The 21,674-nt window shown below is 49.3% G+C and overlaps 3 protein-coding genes across 3 annotated transcripts in view; 2 read left to right on the top strand and 1 right to left on the bottom strand.

Moving 5' to 3' along the window:
- Window positions 1-5,627: 5,627 nt before the first annotated feature.
- Window positions 5,628-6,717, bottom strand: LOC125948629 (PBAN-type neuropeptides-like). Its single transcript, XM_049674884.1, has 3 exons — window positions 6,570-6,717; window positions 6,137-6,458; window positions 5,628-6,050 (listed from the first exon to the last, which is right to left on the bottom strand). The coding sequence occupies exons 1-3, from the start codon at window positions 6,651-6,653 to the stop codon at window positions 5,866-5,868; spliced, it is 591 nt and encodes a 196-aa protein (XP_049530841.1). The 5' UTR covers window positions 6,654-6,717; the 3' UTR covers window positions 5,628-5,865.
- Window positions 6,718-8,444: 1,727 nt separating this feature from the next.
- Window positions 8,445-18,054, top strand: LOC125948546 (intraflagellar transport protein 81 homolog). The gene is made up of 3 exons (XM_049674735.1): window positions 8,445-8,800; window positions 8,873-10,088; window positions 17,578-18,054. Exons 1-3 carry the CDS (start codon window positions 8,445-8,447, stop codon window positions 18,016-18,018), a joined length of 2,013 nt encoding a protein of 670 aa, XP_049530692.1. The 3' UTR covers window positions 18,019-18,054.
- Window positions 18,055-18,825: 771 nt separating this feature from the next.
- The window catches only part of LOC125948540 (clumping factor B), a 4,149-nt gene continuing 1,300 nt past the window's right edge, over window positions 18,826-21,674 (top strand). The window contains exons 1-4 of the mRNA XM_049674728.1: window positions 18,826-19,469; window positions 19,537-19,635; window positions 21,064-21,114; window positions 21,191-21,674. The exon at window positions 21,191-21,674 is cut by the window's right edge and continues 1,300 nt beyond it. Of these exons, the coding sequence (XP_049530685.1) occupies window positions 19,124-19,469; window positions 19,537-19,635; window positions 21,064-21,114; window positions 21,191-21,674 (980 nt within the window). The 5' untranslated portion in view covers window positions 18,826-19,123. The remainder of the gene's footprint in view (window positions 19,470-19,536; window positions 19,636-21,063; window positions 21,115-21,190) is intronic.

The raw sequence follows: 21,674 nt of genomic DNA on the forward strand, positions 1-21,674 counted from the left end.
TTATTTATCAATGACATTTCGCTCGTCGTCGTCCGTACCGTACCAAAATCGTTCCTCATTCACATCAGCATTGTGCTGATTAGCACAAGCCGATGCCATGTTTGTCCTTGTAAGCGTGAGCACTCGTTGGCGACGACAACGACGACGACGAGGGACAACGATAATCTGCACCTCGCCGAGAATTCATGACTAAAGTGTAAAAGATTGTTCTCGATCGTGTGTCCCTCTCCCTTTCTCTCTCTCTTTCGCTCTTCCCCTCCGGTTGCATTCCAATTCTGCATTCTATTCTGCCGAAGAACGGCGATCTGCTCAATGCCGAGGAATCCTTCCTTATGTGCAGCTCGTCTGTTCGCGTCGCATCGCAAAGGGAGGGGTTGCGTTGGAAAGGCTGCCCCGGTACTACCAGCCGGTTCCGAAGTGCATCGACAGTGTTCTTTTAGCAGGTTCCTTTCACGGTTCACAGCAGCAGCAGCAGCAGCAGCTGCAGCATCATTGCTGGCTATCCGCATTGCGTGGTGGTAACGTAAACACGAATTGCAAGGTACAAGCAAAAGACGGCCAGCGTTTGTGTCCAGATCGTCTAGGAGGGGATGATGCAATAAGATGGCGCAGTTGCTTAAGACGGAACCAGCATCGAGGATCGATCGTCGGATAGTGGTGTGTACAAGATACAAGTCCCCAGGAGTTTCTGATATAAGTCCAAACATAATGAAGCTTAGCTACTCCACGCTACTCTTCTGTAGCCCCGGTCCTGTCTAGTGCTCTTCTGGGTGCCACTCCGGGAACAGACGATTGCAAAGTCGAAGGAACCGGTGGCGCTTGCATTCCGTTCCTTCCAGCCAGCCAGCCAGCTTTTCGCTCCTCTTAATCGTTAGCTCGTGTTCTTCTCAAACGAGTATCAAACAAGGAAGCGGTGTTTCTTGCGATCAAACGCCACCGAACTGGTCCACTCCAGTTCGTCCTTTCAGTGCTAGTAACCTCGCTTTGATCGGTCGAATTCCTCCCCCCCCGCCCACGGGTGCTTGTCGGACTGGACTTGTCTACTGTTCTTGTTAGACTGGAGAGTGTTTTTTTTTCGCTTTGTGTTTTTTTTTGTGCCATTCTCCATTGTTTCTGTCATTCTCGAACGAAAATCATTGTTTACATTTGCACGTGATCGTGTGTGTGTGTGTGTCTGCATGCCCACACGCACCCATTATTATCCGGTTTGCCATCCTTCAAACCGCAGAACAACCCCTCCCCCCCCCCCTCCGCCGGTCCACGGTACTGCGCGTGGCACATTTGGCAATGACTAGGACGTTTGGTAAAGGATTTGCGCTTGGCTTAAGCTTGATCAATATCGGAAGCGTACCGCTGACAGGCCATCCAAAAGCCGGACAAAAAATCCGGAGGTGCAAAAAATGGTGGAGTGAAAATGTAAAGTGGATTCTACTAGGAGCGTCGTCCATATCCACCTAGCCGTAACCGCTTGCTACGAATGATTGCCATGGTGCCATGATCAGAGCATCTGAGGGAGTTGCTTCTACAAGCAGTATAATCCCAGTAAGCTGCTGTTTGTTAATGCAAAGCCCAAATCATGTACTACTGTGTCCATTTTTTGGACATTTTTTTTTAAGGTGACATTAAATTTCATTCGAAAATTCTTTTTTTTTCATTCTTCTCAATCAATTTCAACACCAATTTAATGCATTTTTTTGTTGTTCAAAAAATTTGGCAGAAAAATGCACTTTTAGTAGCCCACAACACACCAATTACAGTACTGTCGCCTTTCTACCAACCAAATGTTATCATTATCGTAATAAAGTCACCTGTTTTTGGATACTTTTCCTTTCCGGTTAAAGATACTGCAGACTCCATAATACGCGAAGCCTGGCACCGTAAATCTAGCTACGGGAGTCCATTAATCCATGCGACTAGTAGTCGAATTGTTGTTAATCATGATATTGATGGTCATGTGGGCACGCGCCGGTCGTTCGAGTTCACTGCCGGTTGGCGATCTCGCCGCCTCATCATCATCATGTTGGCGCGCCCCGCGGCCGACTGGACCTGGACAAAGCGGAGGGTTAAAGAATTAGTGGGCAAAAAATCAAGCACCAGTTGAATAATTAAGAGCAATCGACCAGTGCGAAACATGGCCTGCGGCCCTACCTCGTATTTATTCCACTCCACCTCCTCCTCCCCTCGCGATGGGGGCACGCGCATTCGCTTTCCGGTTTTTTTTCCCCCTTCTGCTCGTTGCGTTTGGCGTACGCCAAGAGGAACACACGCTCTTTTCGACAGCCGCTCTGAAAGCAAAAGTGGCGGATTTGGAAGAGAAGGAAGTTGATTGAAATTTGATCGCTCTGCTCCGTTTCCTAAATGACTTGTGCCTCGAAAAGCTAATATCACTTGGAAGTCCACCCCAGGTACCACGGTGCGTATCGCGGAACATGTTCTAGTTCGCTCGTTCGATCTCTATCTCGATTCACGGGTTGGTGCCCCCCGATGGAAGGTCTTCCTCTCTGTAACTATCAATAATCATCCATGGTGGGTTCAAACGGTTTGGCTTCAATCGGCCGGCCACCTAATCAATCAATCAATCGCGCGTGTGGCGACATTTGCATGCTGGCTTCTGTTAAGGGACATCCTCTACGGTCACTATCAGAGGGTAGCATTTGTTTAGTAGCAGCATAAATTAATGTTTTTGTTGTCGTTGTTGTTTTGGGTGGAAAATGGAAAGGGGACCCGATTCCTAATCCCCGACCCCGACCCTGGTACGACACACGGGTTTGGTCGATTCGTTTCGTGAGTGGCGTGTGCCAGGCACACGCCGCACAGTCCCGCCCGCAGTTCCGATCCGTGAAATCGGGTTTTGGGGCTCGTTTGCCATTTTCGCGCATTCCTTGACCAAACGGGCCAAGTAGTAATTTAGCAATTCCGCTGTGAATAGCCGTTGCCATGGATTTGCAATGACCGTCGTCGTCGTCGTCGTCGTCGTTTGGTCGTTTCTTTTTTCATTTGTTGTTGTTTTGTTTTTTGTTCAACTTCGTTTTTGTTTTGTCTCTACCTTACTCCCTGACCTTGTCCCTGCCAGCTAGCCGTGAAATCAACAAGTTAACACCGGCGGCAGCACGTTGCCGGCTTGCTCCGAGGCACTCCGAGCAGGCAGGCAGCAGCAGCAGCAGCAGCAGCAGTGCGGATGCGGAGGGCGCGCTGCTGCTGCTCCCCAGCAGTAGCAGCTCGTTGCAGTTCTGTCCGATGTCCTGTTATGCTCCCGGCAGTCGTCAGGCAGTGAGTTCAGTCAGTCAGCCACCAGCCGATTCATGGTCACCACCGATCGTTCGCCAATCGCTGATCCGGTGGAATAGTGCAGTTTCGGGAAGTCCCAGTCCGTACGCACCCTGCTTGGCGTTAATTACTAAATGATGTGGCCTATTTTCGGAGGTCATCGATACACACGCACGCACACACGCACGGATGGATGGTCGAGGAGAGAGGCAACGGCAACGGTCGTCCGTACGAAAGGCCTTCTGCACCTAGGACCTCCGGTCACTACTAAACTGTACTACCGTTCCTGGTTTTAGAAGGAAGCTAAACCGAACGGAACGTCGTAAACCCACCACGGCACGCCACGGCATGGCAAGGCACGGCACTGTTAAGGGTGTTAAGGTCTTGCTACCTGCCCCGCAGAACAAAGCGCTACTTCAACGCCTATGCGTCACGTCCAAGTCCAAGTTCCGCACTCGCGAAAACCCATTTGGTGCGCAGAAACGGCAAGGGCAAGTGCATGTGTTTGTGCTCGGGTGTGCGATTCGGTTGAGCAGTTTTATGATGCGCCTTCGGCGTACTGGCCGGCGTACAACTTATGCTCACCTCCATGGCATGCCGCAATGCATGCCAATTTCGGTAAAGGAGTGCCCCGCAGCGTGAACGTAAACATCATCATCAGCATCATCATCAGCATCATCATGATTATCCCGCTCACCGCTCATGTTGTGATCGCGCTTGGAGGCGATCGTGGAGGTCGGCCACAGACAAATTGGATTTTTGTCATCCAGCCGCTCACCGCACCTCATCAAGATGTCGGGCGACATCCGACTGCGAGGCAGATTGAGAAGTTGCGGGTAAAGGATGCGGACACGCTTCCGATACTTCCGCTTGCAAGCAGGGATCGCGAACGATCGATCGATCGGTCTATGCAACCGACAACAAACTTCAACACGCTCGACCTATCATCATCATCCGCTGCAGTAGCAACAGTAGCAGCATTCACAGGAGGAACGCTTTATGAGGCACGCGAGCCAATCAACCATAGCCACCAATTAATGGTCCCCGATACTACTGGCGACAAAGCGATTGCAGAGCCGAACCGTGGCCGAAAGCTCACCGCACCGTACTACACCGTCCTTTCACCGGTGCCCGCTAAAAATACAATTCCAATCCATAATCATCGTCGATAGGCCATAAATCGGTTCCTTCTTGCGGCGGTGTTCTATAGTGTGTGCGGTGCAGCAGGTGCAGCGGGATGGGGAATGGTGTTTTTTTTTGTTGTTTTGGGAAGGGGGGGTTTAATTTAAGGAGGACAATCTTAGCCGTTGTTGGCTCTATTTTGAAGTTACTCTGCTTCTGCGCTGCACTAGCGCCGCTCCTCCTGAGCGTTCATCCAATTTGCTGGCTCATTTGGCCGAGAACATTTGGCCCGGCGTGTGCGTGTGCTGGCGGACGCGGAAGGTGAAAGGTGCTAGCTCGTAGCGAATGGCAGCACGTTAATTGAATGGATTGCTCGGCTCGGCTCAGCGGCACTCCGGAGTGCCACAAATAATCGGGCAATCGGACAGCGAAAAAAAAACCAAAACTAAAAGATTTTTCCCAGCTCATCGGTATGTGCTAGCCACGGAACAAAGAGAATCACCGCGCGATAGGCCCCGATGTCCGGGGGTTCCATCATGGTCGATGGTCGTTTGCATTCCACTGTTAAGCCAGCCAAATTCTGCGCTTCTCATTGTGGTACACGGTGGTGGAAAAGGGCAGCAGCAACGGCAGCGGCAACGGCAGCGGCATCTGATGTAGTTGAATCTGTTGTAATTGGATAATATTGGCTAATTTAGTAATTTGCTTACCAATTCGTACATCCCTTCGGGGCGCCCGCGTACGTGCGTGCGTGCGCGCGAAGGTCCCTCCTCAGTACGTTTGTTCCGTTGGCCACTTCAATTTTGAGCCTGGGAAGGCCGCACACTCTACCTAAAGGAAGGAGGAATGGACTTGGTTGGTTGTGGGATTTCGGACAGCCAATAATGTTTACACACGAGGACAGCCGCCCGCCGCGGTGCACTTGTGGTTGCCATTTGCTGAATTAAGATATCTCTCTACCCCTCCTCCCACCCCCACTTGCCCTATCTCCCTGTTGTAGTGGCACGTCGTTTCAAGTATACGCCGCCAGCGACGTTAAAGACGACGTTACTTATTGCCCGCGAAGACGCATGATGGATTGTTTGCGAGCCTCAAAATCAAGGATCCGGTCGATTGGCCACGACTTTTCGGGGTGGTGGGAAGGGGGGCGGTAGACAGGGGAGTTCGATCTCGCGAAGGACCGAACAGTGTGTGTATTTGTTTTCGTTTCATTCATTTTATTCAAGTACATAGCGGGTTTTGCATCGCATCAGTGCGATCGTGTGCCGATCGCACGCCAAGGATTCGAGCATTTTGATGGAGGCTAAGGGTGATGATCAGTCGTCGAGTTCGAGCGTCCGGGCTTATTGGATTCCAGCCATTTTCGGGTTCACGGTGAACCTTTTATCAACACCAATAAGCACGATCGCACGACGGACGTACGATTGCTACTGCCACTGGGTCTGGTGGCAGTAGCCTGGTGCTGGTAGGGTTGATCTAGTAGGCGAACGTCATCGGAAGCGGATAGCTACCGGCGTTATACGATCGTCCTAATCGCGGAGAAAACGGCAGATTTCGGCCCAATCGGGGTGCGAAAGGTGGCCGCTGATGGTTCTCACCGACGGAATCGCGCCTTCCAAGCCGCGGTGCAGCCGTATGGTAGAACAGAGGCTGTGGTTTTCCTATCCGCACAGAAAGGGAGACAAAAAAAAGAAAAAGAGAGAAGATGCCTGGTGCTTCCTCCCCGGGCACGTCTTACGATCCTTACGTGCTTTGGCGGTCATCAACAGCACTACGTACGGTGTACCCTGGACGAGCTCACTGGCCAGCTTCTGGGGTGTCTCACCAACGTACGCTAGCGGCTCACTATCGAACTCTTCGACCAGCTCATCGTGCAGATCGGCCGGCAGTGTCCGTTTGCCAAGGCGCGGTCCGAACCACATGGCCGCGGCCCGTTTGCTTACCCCGTTCCCTTCCACACCGGCATCGTCATCGCGTCGCTGGCCACCGGCATCCACACCATCGCCTAGCAGCGAGCTGTCGGCCGCCTCGTGTCCCTCGTGGTTCCGGAAATCGGTGAACTTTTGATCCTAAAGGACACACACACACACACACACACACACACACACACACACACACACATGTTGGATTGGCACACATTAGATTGCATGAGTTGTTGGTAGGTTTCCCGGTGTTCTCACATTCGTTTCCAGCTCGGTACTGAGCGCACTCTTGATGGCCAGGTAGAGGCAGATGAGATTGAAGAAGAAGTACAGTCGGCACATTGTGGAACTGGGCACCGGAAATTCGTTTAAAGGCTCGATTCGGTCTCGATGTTCACTGCAGAGCCATTCAATCGCTACTGTATCGATACTGGACGAGATGAATCTCTTTTATATAGTAGATCCTGTTTCGGGACTCCTTTCTTCCCGGCTCCTGGCAGGTCCGGGCATGATGATGAATGAAATGATCCTGTCGTATGTAGGTGGAGCACCACCATGTGACACTTTATGTGGGAGATGGGACGATTGAAAAGTTCCTCGGCTTGGCTTTCGTTAAATGAAATCTTCTGCCGCATAATAAGGAGTTAACTGACGTATTTTTTAGCACGGTTAGCTATACTGCGAAGCTTATGTTTTTGATTAGTAATAAACAAACTTTAATCTTCTCGAAAACTTACCATACTCTGCCCCATAAAGAACCAGCTCGGAGTAGCTGGCACGTGGGCTCATGCGTCACGCTGGATAGACAACAACATGAAGCATCCGGCGTGTCGGCGGCGTGTGGCAGCCTTTCCGTTTGTTTTTTTTCTGTTTTTTTAAATCACAATCTCTGCTCCGGATCGACCGGTGGTCAGGTTCCGTGCCGTCCACAAAGGCAAGAATTAATATTAATTTGCCACCGATTGCAAAGCATCGTGGCCACTACCACCCCGGTAATCGATGCTGGTGACTGACGTTAAAACAGCCTTTGGCCGCCCTGGCCAGAGCTATGCCGAGAAGACGGGTTTTTTGCGAAAACAAAAGGATTTTGCTCCCAGCAGGACACACGGCACGGGACGGGACGGGACGGCGTTGTCTAGGCCAAAGGGCAATATATGTAAATCCAGGCGTCCTGCGACCATACACATCAGTGGCTCAACCCAGCAGGTGGTCTGTCGTCGTTTGCTGTGGCTGCACTCGATTGGTTCCGTAGAAACAATCTAGTCAAGGGTGGCTCTTGAGGAGCATTGAGGTGGAATGTGAGGTGTTGAACTCGCGGTGCGAAGGGTTCACCTGATCTGCAACAGTATTTAAGCTAATTTTTGGAACTATTTTTAGCTACTGGTGCCGAAGATACACCTGTTAATACCCTTTTCTCCATGGTTGGTGCGTAGGATTCGAATTCGAGTTATCGCGATAAGATAAACGGAATGTCTTCCTGTACACATCCATATCTTATCGCTGATCTCCATTCGAATGCAAACTATGTAATGTACTGATCGTTGGCTATTTTGTATGGGTGGAGGAACTTCCTGCATTTAGTTTTTTTTTTCTTAATATTTAATTTTCATTTTCTTCTTCTTCTCCACAGCATGTGTATTATAAAATGGAAGGCCCGTGCGCTGGCGTTGCGTTTTATTGTCTTTCTACATGTAATTGTAGTTCGCATCAGTTATGACTTCCTGCAATTCACGCACAACTTGTCGTCGCCAAAACGATACGACATTCGAAAGCGAATCATCATGTACGCATTGGAATCGTGAAAAAAAACCCCATTAACCACGCCGTTCACGCCGGCGACTTCCATATTGAATGTTCCCCATCCCTCAACCATCCCTCCACCACCTGGTCGCTTCTTTGGTCATTCATCCACGGTTGACCAACCAGCGGCACCATCTCGCGAGCGAAACGACGCGTGCGCATGCCGTACATGCCTCTGTTCGGCCACACGCTGCTTGTCCGCACCATTCATCGTTACCATGGTAATCGGAGAGCTCCGGCGTGCAAAACAAACAGTTTGACTCCATCAACAACTTCATCAGCGGCGGAGTATTCGCTCTGGTCAGTACGTACGCTGTTTGTGTTGCCGTGATCATGACCGAGGATCTGAAGTTGATTGTGATCGAGCTGAACAAGCTGCTCGGCACCGAGTATAACCTGATAACGTTCGATTCGCTGTCCGCGGAGTCGTTGCTGCAGGTGCTGGTCGACGTTTTCCACGCGTTCGATGCCATCGAGAAGCTGGACGTACGTGAAGCCGATCCGGAAGATACGAACGGCCAGGTAATGGAAGCCTTGCGAAAGGTCCAATACAGGCCAGCGGTGGACATCGAAGATCCGGGCGCATTTCGTCGGGGTTTACTGCGCGGTGAAAAGAAGCTGATCCATCCGATCTTACGCTGGATGCTCGAGAACCGGGAGCGCGTAAAGAAGGCGGCCTATCTGGCAAGGTACTGCAGTTGAGACCGAATGGGAAGACCGAGAAGCTCCAGTAATATCGATGATTCACTGTTTCTTTTTAGGTTTTTGATTCCGCTCGATCTACCACCGGAAGCGATGTCAATGCCGGAGCTGGGCAACTTGTGGGCACAGTATCAGCAGACGATGAACGACTTCAAGGAAGCACATCGTGCCCACGGTCAGTCCGTGTACGAGGGTACGCAGACGCGCGAGCTACGCAACGACATCAGTGCCATCGAGGCGGAAATCGAGAACGTGAAAAAGCGCATCGAACGAACGCAGGCGCGATTGGACAAAGTCCCTCAGCAGGAGCTACTACTCGAGGCGGCCAATGCTCTACGCATCGAGAAAGAGCGCCAGAAGGAGCTGCTGCAGCAGATCGACGAACAGCGCCAAGCGATGAACCGGGCCGCACTAATGCAGGAGCGTCTACAGAAGGAACTGCACAATGCGCGGATGGCCGTACAGGGTGCAACGCCCCAGAATCTCATGGAGAGCCTGCTCGAGGAGACGCAGGTGCTCGAGTTTATGGTGCAACAGAAACTACCACAGGAGCTTCGACAGCGCCACTCCGAAGTGCAGACCCTGCAGGAAGTGATCGACGAACCGAACATTGGTCGAGCGGAGCTGCAGGAGATGCAATCGAAGATCGATGAACTGAATCGCGAGATCCAGAAGCTGGTCGAAGTACGCATGGCCGAGTACAGCACGCAGAACGATACGCTCGGACCATTCCGCCAGCAGGCGGCTATGGTGGCTCGCAATAAGGAGGCGGCCGCCGAACTGCTCGATCAAACGACGAAGGAACTGCACGAGGTGCAGCAGCTGTTGCAGGACAAGCAGCGCAAGTTGCAGGACACGGTCGGTGAGGTGATACTGCGTGGCGAGGAGCTGAAGCAGTTCGTCAGCACGCTCCGTGCGAAGAGTAACGTGTATAAGCAGCAACGCGCCGAACTGGCCACCCTGAAGGCGGAAGCGAGCGATCTGACGCAAACGCTGGAGAATCTGAAGGCACAGGATCCGTCGCTGTCCGGCGCATTGTCGCAGATGAGCGAAGAGGAGAACACCTCACTCGGGACGGTCGTATCGACGGAGGAGGATGGTCGAGCGGAGTCGCCCACCGCACAACGCGGCATGACCGAGCTGGCCCGGTTGGTCGATGGCCTCCAGCGGGCGGTCGTGGCCGCGCGCGAACGTGTCACGCCCCTGTCGCAGCAGCTTCGACCGCTGCGGGAGCGCGTGATCGAGCTGAAGGACGAGATGGAGTCCAAGAAGCAGGTAGGTAAACTGTGCGATCCGGTGCTCCGGTGCTGCAGCGTACGACGTTCCACCTCGCTGCACCTGATGAGCATCTGGCCGTAGCGAGGGTGCCGGAGTGAGGGAGAAATTTATGACGGGGTACGCCAGTGACAAATTGGTTTTCCGTTTTATGGTTTCGACACCCGGTTTATAGCACCGGCACAGCGTCGGATCTACACAGCTGTGCAATCTTGGTGGAGCCGGTGCGCTTGCTCTAGGTGGTCCGTGGCCCGCTGCTCTCAGGGTCACTTTCGTTTCTCGAGTTCTTAACTCTTGGAAAGCGAAAACCATTCCGTGTCCACCGGGCCTGCCAATCTTGTTCTGCATAAGAGCAGTTGTTTATTGCGCCGTGCCGCCTTGCAGAATGGCAGTTCCAGGCAATTCCAGGCAATTCCAGGCTCGTATTCTAGCCGCCATTAATAGGAATGGCGAGGCGGTGGTGGTGTTCCTTGAGGATCCGGATGGCTCGTATTACCAGTTTAAAGCAACGACCTTTGGTCATGATAACGAACGGATTTACATATGGCCAAAACAAAGAGGAGAAAAAATCATAAAAACCATTTTGAACCATTCAACAGTAAAAACGACTTGCTTTCATCTACTCGGTTCGTCAGGAGGTAAATCAGTGGTACCTGCTTGTGGTATTTATAATGCGCAAATGGAAGAAGGAAATTCGTTGTGCATTCGAGGCGTATGAGAAGTGGAGGAACAGAATGTAGTAACAAACTTGAATGGGTTGGTGTCGAAGGATCATATAAAGAGACACACACTCACAACTCATATGTTACGATATCAATTATCAAAGACATGTGCAAAGGATCTTTTAATACAACTCTTTCGGTTACCTGTTTCATTGAAGGTTTTATATTCTTTTTTCAGGTCAGGCCCAGCACGCTTCTGGCGTGGCATTCTTAAGGTCTGAATTCGTGGGCAATTTAAGTTAAAAATGTCACTAAATAAGTGACTGCTTTAAAACATGGCTGGTTGGTGAAGATATTATGCATTGCCCCCTAGCAATACTATTCTTGTTTGCTAACATCTGTTGAAACACTTGGCCCAACTACTAAAAGTAATGTAAAAAACAGCCAAATTTAGGTCGTGTACAGATTCCCCCCTTAGACCCATTTTTTTCCTTTTTACATTTATTTCATCAGTAACAGCTCGTGCGCAATCGATTTTTTGCTGCCCGGCTACGCAAATGTTGGGGGAATAATATTGAACCATATGTTCTCTGTCATTTTTTTACTTGCCTGTGCCGAAAACGGATTGTCACTCTGCACATCGCTAGCGTATCAATCCAGCTTCATCTAACTTTTTCCAAATCTTTCCGAACACGATATTGATACGAATACGAATTCCGATAGACCCATTATCTATTTTCAAGCAAAAGCACAATGTTTTATTTTTAGCTATTTAAATCAATTCATCGTCATCAAATCAATTTTACTATTAGTTTTACTATTGAGGGTCATTGCGGATTCGTTTTCAATAAAAATCTTCCCGTTTTACTTTGGCACCATGATTTGGCAAATGGTACTTTTAATATTTTTGTATTGGTCCCCGTTAGTGTACAGTGGGTAAAATAACGTAACCTCGTCAAGCGAATACATTTTTAATTTCTTTAGGGATACATTTTGGAGTAATGCTAATATTCCAATATAAGCCTACCTCGACTCTTTGTACATTGCACTCGTTTAATGCATAAATGCTTCATTCAAACTGATCATTTTTCGTTATTAGAAATTTGTGTTCTCAGAGAACTACATATAATAATGCCGATGTAGTGTTCACGTTGATATCAAAGATCGCTGGATACCTGTATGTTTTATGAGCGAGACGCACATAAAACATCACAACTAAGATTAATTTGCTTCGTTGCCAGGTGCGAAATTCGAGATTCTGAAGACAACGGATAATCTCCAAGAAAGGATGAGCAAAAGAGGTTGAGTTGGTCTTGTTGTGTACATCGGGGGAACCGCGTGTAAAGAGCTAAGAGTGTGAGCGGCCGCGTGCACGTTCCTTTTATGGGCTTATCTGCGCCGGTGTATTCCAATCGCGTGATGGCACCCACTGGCGCTTACTAACTACGTCTCTCCAGATGATCTGGACATCTGGACAGGCTAGGCCGCTACATATCACAAGATAGAATCAATTCTATTCGTAGTGGAGTTGATAGATGCCGCTGCTGGCGTCGGTGTTGCTGCTAGAGGTCCTTGCACTTTTCTCAGGAGCTGCAACTCACCTATGATCACGCCATTGGCCAGCATTGCAATCAACGCTCACTCTGAAAAAATCTTTGCATTCATTCCATCGTTGCATTGATTGCAACGATCTTCTACTGGCCTTGTAACAGTTTGGTGTAAATAATGCCACCAACCGATGAAGCTAGTAGCGGTGGTTATCATTTCGTCGACAGGTCCGGGAGTGCTTTTTCTCCTCAGATTCCCTTCTATGCCTTGACCCTATGGAATAAAGTAATTATTTATTCATTTATTTCCGGTCTCTTACTTCCACCTATGGCATTCTTATCTGATCAAGCTTCTGGAATGCAATTTACTTAAGACCATGATCTCGGAATTCTTCTCTAGTGAACAATCACTTCTTGCTAGCGGCAAAAGAAGATCCCGTGCTCTTTTGCACAACAATTCTTTCGGCCTTCATTAAAGGTGAACATATGCTAATCTTCGAATATTTGCATCGATCGCACTGGATTGGAGCGGGAATTGAAATAAGAAGGATATTTTATAAATGAAAACGTTTGCAACTGTGGAGATTGTTCTTGCGGATTGGCAGCGACAGCTGGTCCGATGTAGGTTTTGTGCCAGACTTTTGCAGTAAACGTTAGCTAAAAGTGAGTTGGTTAAATTCAAAATAAGAAGCCTGACAGGCCGTTTAGAATTACTAACATATGAATGTACTATTTCTAATCAGAGTTATATAAACTACAGTAAATGATTCTCGCGTCGTTTTGTGGTTCGGTATTAGACAATTGAAACGATTTTATTCGGAAACTATTCCTCTAATGAACGCAAGTTTGACTATTATAGCTATTTTGATTATCTATTATCTATTATCTTGTGCATGATACCTTCGTGGTTATCTTTAATGTTAAGTCAAAGGCAATCATGACGAATTTCATGGGTACGATTAGTATTATCAGTCAACAGATTATATTTCTTCGTAATCGCGTAGAAAAGGGTGAAAGGCAATTAAAATATCAGAGCATTCGCACACTATTTAAAACAGGATCTTTTTGAACTAAGATGTGATTTGAGTCTCTGAAAAGGATCTTGGGAAAAATGGAATGGTGGAATGAGTCGCTTCATCTGCGTTTTCATCTTCGTTGTAGCAGCAACTGACCTACGACATCCCCTTGAGAATAATTTAAAACAAGAAATGGTTCTCGATTCCTATCCAAGATACTAAAACTGGAACTTTCAAATGACCCTCAACATCATTCTTTAACTCAAATCGCTGATTGCAATTCCTACGCTGGAACGATCACTAACATTTCCTAAAATCGTAGCACAAACGCACACCCGTTAGTTTGAGTTCAGAACATAGCTCACAGATCCTTGTGATCGTCGAAAGCAAGTTGCATGCTCGAAGCGAGAGGACAGGATATGGTATTGTGGATGCTGCGCTGTCTTAAAGCATGTTCAGCATCATTCGTGCGTCCATGCTTTTCCCAGACCTTCTGAACACAAGACACAAGGCAACAGAACCCTGAACAGAATCCCTACCACATGTGTCCTGCCGGATCGATCCTTTCGCGTTACCTCCGCTCTACTTACCCCGCTCGCACGGTTTAGGATTTTCTCATTTTCTCGGGTGTGATCCTCGTGGGTAGCATAAGTGAGAGAAGCAGAAGAAACGACCAAAGCAGACACGACGAGAAAAAAAAGGTAGATTAGGTAGCAGCAAACTCGTCCTTTTTATGTGGGACTACTTTCGGCTTCTGGGCCATTCCGAACGGCAGTCAACGGTTTGTCGTCACCCGGTGCAGTAGTGCAGTTTTGAACGCCTGAAAGGTCCTTCGTGGCCACTACTAGGAACAACTTAGGCTTTCAATCCAAATCCAGCCCGTGTGCGTGATACACCGTGCGTGAGTGTTTTTGTCAAGTGAAATCGTATCCAGAAAGCCTGCTTCACACTTCCCACCCCCCCAAAATGCCTTGCAAGTGTTGCTTTGGTGGTCTTCGTCCACGGGCACTCAACGTGAAGATGAAGCAACGTGGAGAGTTACCTCGGAGGATCAACCGATCGCTAAAGAAGATGGCCAGACTGAACCTGTTGGCACTGCTAAACGAGAACGTCACAAAACCGCTGACACGCTTCTTCCGCAGTGACTTTGTCGAACGGCAACGTAACAAGGCGAAGGACGAGTACCATTACTGCTCGGCCTACAGGGTGGATGGGCGCGATGGGCAGCGCAAGAAGGCCGGCAAACAACAGCAGTACGGTCAACAGGACCAACAGCAGCAGCAGCCGGTCAAGTGTATCGAGTTCTCGTGCCGCGAATACAGCCCCAACAAACCGACGCTGCGTGATCAGCTGAAGCAGTTTACGATGAAGCACAACCCCTCGCACGATATGGTAAAGGATCTGCTATCGCTCATGAAGGAGAACGGACTGGAGGTGTCAAGCACCAGCACCAGTAGCAGCAGCAGCAGCAGCACCGACACATCCCTTTCCTCCTCGCTTGGCGACAGTTTCTGTGGTTCAAGTGGTCCAGCGACGTACCACAACTTCGACATAATCCCGATGTCCGTCGGTCGCTATCTTAGCTTCGGCATCAAACGCTCGATCACCAACTATCTGCAGCGACACGTGGACGATAGTAACCACTGGTACATGCAGACGCTCTTCATGGATCTAGCATTCTACGTGGTGAAGTCGGAACGATCACTGGACGATTCAACGGATGGTGCAACGACCGAAGATGGTCGCCGTCAGCCCCACTATCTGATCATACTGGGAAAGCTATCGATCCAGCTCGACGAACCGTTCGTGATTGGAGTGTACCAGGGTGGTTTTCCGGCACCAACCATCGGCAACGAGATCCTGCGCCCACTGGTGGACGAGATGAAGGAGCTGGAGAGCCGCAAATTCGAGATCGAATCCCGGCTGTACGCCCTATCGATCCGGGCCGTACTGTGCGATCCGATCGCCAACAGTCTGATCACGTGTACGGCTCTACCGAACTCACAGTTCGGTTGCAGCAAATGCAACCAGAAGGGCCTCCTGCAGTTCCACGAGGGTATCACGAGCTTTCCACCAACGGCAAACCTGGCGACGCTCCGAACCGATGACGATTTCATGTACGGAATGCTGGTGAACGGCCATCACGTCGGTGTGCCGGTACTGGGCGAGTTGAACCTCGGGCTCAAGTCACAGTTTATGATCGACTACAAGTACGTCGTGTGCGAAGGTGTCATGAAGCGCCTCATGAATCTGTGGATGACGGGCAAACTGGACTATCGGTTGAACAAACAAACCCTACGGCGCATCTCCAGTAAGCTGGAAGCGATGGGCAAGTACTGTCCGCGAGAGTTTCGCCAGAAACCGAAAACCCTAGACGAGCTCGATCAGTGGGATGCGTACGATTGGCGTCAGTTTCTGCTCTACTATTCGCCGCTCGTCCTCAAGAAGCACATGCCCCATCGCTACTATGTGCACTTCCTGTATCTACACCTTGCCATGCGTATCCTAATCAGCGGTGAGCTGTTCGTCGAATGCAACACGTTCGTCGCCGGCCAGCTGTTGAACACGTTCGTGGCCGATTTCTCCACACTGTACGGTTCGGAGTTGATCGATTACAACGTGCACAATCTGTTGCACTTTGAGGAAGTGAACATGAAGGCCGGACCGATGTGTCGCATGAACGGATTCCACTACGATCGCCAGATGGATGCGATCCTCAAGTGTATCCGATCGAAGGAACGCGTCACGCTGGAGGCGATCGGAGCGCAGATCGAGGATACGACCAGTGCCATCATCGAGAACCAGCTGAACGAGTACAAGCAACCGTTCCCGCGGCTCGAGGCGACACCGTTCGGGATGGAGCTGCTAATGAACCAGCAAGTGACGTTATCGACCCGGGAACCCGATAACTGCGCCATCACCAAGGACGGTGTGATCCTGATCGATTCGTACGGTGTTAGCGAGGGCGAGATCATCATTACGGGGCGCCGTTTTACCGAACAATCCGTACTGTATCAGGCACCGGTTACGTCGCAGAAGCTGCTTCTCGTTACCGGACCATCGCAACCCTGCACGGCGCGTGCCACCGATCTGCTCTCGAAGGGCGTCAAGATCGATACGTACCGGGGGAACATCGTGTTGCCGCTGCTGTTCCACTGATAGCCGGTGGGGCGGTAGTACACCACCAGATTATGTGATATTTCGGGCGCACACAACGACACGCTAAACGACTTATACCCAGTGTTTCGGTTGTACTTTGTAGCGGCTGAAGAGCCAAGCAGCAAACGTTGTAAATAGGGAGCAGGAACTACCAGCGTTTTAGTGGTCAGGTCAGGGAATCCAATCAGGGACCAAAGTGTATTGTACCAAATAAAAAATGAAATCATTCTCTTTTCCCTCGCTAAAAACCCAGGCTGTCGTCCTCTTTTTAGCTTGCTTTTGAACCAGGTAGAATGGTACATCCGTGAGGTGTACACCTGGAAACGAAGGAATCGGGTACTCAGAGTTGGTGTGGTGGCAAAGGGCAGAAGGTTTTCAGCGCACTCCAGTTTTTGGCCGTTTTACTCCACAATGATATCGAACAGCGTACACAGATTGTAGTGCTGCATTCCTACCTGTCTGTCTGTTCAGTCGGACAGGTGAAGGGCCCAGGATTTCTCTACCAGCAACACTACCGCGCAGCAGCGTCAGCAGGAGATGCATCCTTTGCAAGTGATCGTCGATTCGGGTTCTTTATACCTGCTCGGGTGTGCCACTCCGTTCCGGGGTTCGATTTTTTGGGACTTTTATTTGATTTTCCTTTTTACCGTTCCCCGAGTCTGGGTCAGGGATAGTTTTTTTTTTCTTTCGATCTTTCCTCGATGGATCAATAGATCGTTTTTCGGTTTCCTCAGAGGGCTGTGCTTTTAAGCAACTATAAGGGATCGTCTCCTAATCTCGGTCTAACCATGGGTTCGGTTGCACGAACAAAGCCCCTTTGCCGACCGGTTGAAAGGAGATTGTACAATGGTTTCGCAAAAGATTGATCGCCTTCGTGCAGTGAACCGGTGTTTGGGATGCGAAGAGGAAATGAAGGTGGTCCAAGCCCATACCTGCCCCAGGCTTGAATGGTGCATGTTTGTGCAAGTTGCATTCCTTCGAAGGACCGTCTATGGGTTAGGGATTCATAACAGGGTTCACAGCACGGTTCGAGGACAGCTGTGGACATCTTTTCTTGTTGTACTCATATCCCTAATAGCACCGATTGTCGTTTGCCTATTTACAGAGCTACGATGCGCTGCTGGCCACGCTGAATGCCGAGTCCGCGACGATGCAATCGAAGATCACGGAAACGGAGCGAGCGATACGGACGCTCGAGCAACAGTGGCAGGAGCTGCAGCTGGAGCACGAGCGATCGCAGCTTCTGCTCGAGAAGGCGAACGAGGAGATGGTGTCGGCCCACGGTGGCACCGGGGGAAGGACATCGCTCAAGGAAACGCTCTCCCAGCAGATCTTCGAGCAGGAAACGATTGCGAAGCGGCTGTCGGAGGAGAAGGCACGCCTGGTCTCGAGTAAAGCCGATCGTGTCCAGCAACTAGAGATGTGGACCGATTTGCGGCGTTTGTTCGAGGTTAAGATACGGTGCCTGAACGAGAGCAAGCAACGTGGCCCCGGTGGTACACTCTCGGTGAGCCGTGGTGGGGCCGAAACATTCATTTTACAATAGACCTTCACGAAGGGACTAGCAAAATGGAGACAGATCCATCCCGTATAGTATCTGTTTTACCAAAGAAACAATGGGCACCTTTTTTTTGACCGATGAATAAATAGAAGAAAGGATTTCTTTACAAAAATATCTTGCGATCAATGCGGGAGACGAGTGTAGCGAGTGATAACAATTAATCCGAAAAACCGATCACTACCTCAAAGAGAACTTCTTGAATCCAGTTGACTTTCCAGCCCCTGGCCGGGAGCTGTTGTTTTCTGATAGGTTATCTGATAGAAGCCATCGACTGATCAAGGAGGTCCTGCGCGGCTTCATGAATTTGGAAATGATCTTACTTGTGGAAGACGTCTTACATAGCTTCTCTTCTGTGCCTTCTTTATTTAAATTTCGTGGTGCAAGATCTTCCGGCAGCTTGTACTTGAGTTCCGTTCGGGTAGTAAATCTTGTTTTCTGCGTGCGTGTGTGTGTGTATGTGTTGAAAAAAGTCTGTTCGTTTTGGCCGTTTTTTTTTTTTAAACGGTGTTTTGAAAAAGTGGCGAAATTTTGGAAAAGCGCGAGCGAAATACGCACAGAGCTTCGAGCGTTGGACCAGTAGAGGACGCTAGTTTTGTGCATCTCGCTCTCGCATGCGAGAGTGAGCGAGAAAAAACACAATTCAGCGCCCTCTACAGGCTAACTACTTGACCACTGCAAGCTTCACAGTAATGATCGATGAAATATAACCATTGTGCCCAAAATAAACCAAAATTTTAAAAAATATCAAAATTTTGAGCAGTAAGTAGGCTGCGTAGCACTGTACCGTTGTTTTGGCTTTGAGGTTAGAAATTCGAGTTCGCTGTAAAAAAGTGATTTTTTTTTAAGATTTTTGTACAATTTCATGATAAATATTAAGGTAATAAAGTGAAATTAGAGTCATTTGCAACTGCCGCCGTTGTTTCCGTTGGAAAAGTGTGCCAAAAAAGTGAAAACCTTGGAAAACAGCGGATTCAGATCCACGGAAAAGGATTCCCCGTCTTTTGCTCTTCACTAAAAGGTCCTTTTTCTAAAAGGATCCTTCCACATCCTCCGGGAACCAATCATCCATAGAGTGGATTGTAGTTAAAGTATGCCTATCCAAAAGAAGAAAGTGAAGAAAGACAAGGATAAAAGTGAGGCCAAACCGGCGGGCGCCAACATCAAGCAGGAACCGGAGGAGTTGAAACCGCTGGCCGAGTACATCGACGACCGGCTGGAGCTTATCCGGCAGGTGTTTTCATGCGTGAAGCCGAAAGAGATCAACTATCTGCTCCCGGACTTTCTACAGGGAAAGTCCAACGATATCATTAAGGAACGGTGTCTGGATGAACTGCTCGGAATCTCGACGAAGCGCTTGCGCTCAATCATCAACAACACCAAGTGTCCCACGGACACCGAATCCGACTCGGAGAATTCGGATCTAGAAAAGATCGAAGGTAATCCTCGCCGGCCTCACTCCGGACCGCAGAAGGTTGCATGATCTCTCGTGTCATTTATTTGCAGAACACATTTCACTGGATGAGATTTCTTCCGATTCCGATGCGGATGGCAAGCGCTCCGGCAAGAGCGGAGGGGCAAGAGACAAGCGCAACAAAACCAACGGTAAGATATTCTACCAAACCTTGTTCCGTGGCGATTCTAAAGGAACGTACCGCAGATCAATCCCGCACACTTCGCCACACGAAACATCGCCAGCGAATCCGCTTACTACGCAACTTCCACTCCGAAGATATCGGAATCGTCTCCCGTATTCGATGGCATAAGAAATCAGGCCCTGGCGTGTCGTTCCGGTTGTAGCGATGGTGATAGGGATTAAATGCTTTCGTAGAATGATTTCGTTGGCTTGTTCTTCGTTTAATACGAGGATAAATATCGGACAATGTACATTTCCAGAGGACAGCTGTAGGGCAGTAGCATTATTAGTTGATGGACAGAGTATAATCGCACTGGCATCGCCCGTTTTAGCAGCATAACTCAAACATTCCAGAAAGGTCGTCGGTGCTGCTCCTCCTACAATATCAGGGCTATTTCGTGATATGGCCAAATTGGAATCGTTGAGATACTTCTTTATCGTGTTGATCTCCTGCAGATCCACACTAATGATATCCGCCTTGTACATTGACTTGAGTGATTCTTCCATCGAACAATTTAGATCGAAGAGAACAGTCGTTCCTTTTGCCTTTTCCGTTTCTAAAATTTCAATATTATTAGTGGCAATGGCTTTATAAACTGGCTCTTTCCCACCGCGCTGGTTACAACGACGTATGATTTGGATTTGATCTGTACTCAATTTTGCTTTTTCCAGTACTTCGATTAGCTTGTCGTATGCAGCGTAGCTATGCCTTTCCGGTAGGACCACAAACTTACACCCATGCTTTAGTGCCATTTGGCACTCCTGTACAGTAATCTCGGTCATGAGGTCACTATTATCCCCGCAATTGGACGCAGCCCGTGTCTTCGAACATTGGAGAATATTATAGGGTTCAATGATACCACCGGTGGCGATTCGACACGTTATGTATCCGTTTAGGATCCTTTCTACTACACATTCAACACAATCGCCAATGGAAATGCAATCACCTTGAAGAACTGCTTCAATCAAAAGCCCAAAGTTGTAAACGTACATAATCTCAGCAAACGTTTGGTTTTCGTACCTTCGGTCATCGGTGAATGTGATAAGATGGTCCTTGGCAAGGGGCATTGTCGCTCCTTTGCCTCCGAATACCAGCCTCGGTTGTAGAACACTCAATTCGCAGACGATTCTCTTCGGATTGGTCCATGGAGAACACTCGACAGCATGATGGTTTATCGCTTGGTTACACCGTTCCAACAGTTTTTCACAAGCATTCAATGTGTAGGGTTCAAATTGAATGTACAAGAACGTAACCCCAGCTTCAAGGGCGAATCTGATTTCGGCCAGACTTGTGTCGCATCGCACCACTAACGCCAGTTTCTGCCAAAGAAACACATTCTCTCCGTGAAACTCCATAATTCGAAGTTAATTTATTCCCTCCGCTCTTCTTCTTGCAGTCGAAAACGCTAAACCAGCGGACGAGCGAAATGGTGGTGGTGATGCCAAGAGTAAGTTCCAGTAACTCCCGGTCTACTGTTCCCCATACCATAGCAACACCGACGTAATTTGTATTCTCTTCGCCAGGTGAAAAGGAAATGACAGTCCTCGAGTTGCTGGAGTTGCAAGCCCGGGCACGTGCCATTCGATCGCAGCTAGCCCTGGAACCGGTCACAAAGATAGAGATCGATTCCGAGCATGAGGATGAGGACGCGCGCCAGGCTGATGTTGACACGGACGAGGAAACGAATCGAGTGACACGCAAACGTGCTTCACCGAAAACGGTTGCTACCGGATCGGTAGAAAATGGGAAGCAACTCAAAACGGAAAACTCAACGACAGAGCCGCAACCACGGAGAGTCCGCTTGAAGAGAAATTTCCGCGTCCGGCAAGCAGGCGATGACAGCGATGCCGATGAGGTTTCCAGTAATGCCACCGATAAATTGCCCACGCCAGCAGCATCAGAACCTGAGCCATGCTCAGAGCCAAAACCAGCGGAAACGGTTGAGCAGGTGGCTGCAACGACGGGATCTGTTGAGGTACAAAAAGAGTCAGATGAACCGAAAGCCCC

This window comes from Anopheles darlingi, chromosome 2 (genome assembly GCF_943734745.1).
Source record: "Anopheles darlingi chromosome 2, idAnoDarlMG_H_01, whole genome shotgun sequence".
NCBI lineage: Eukaryota > Metazoa > Arthropoda > Insecta > Diptera > Culicidae > Anopheles > Anopheles darlingi.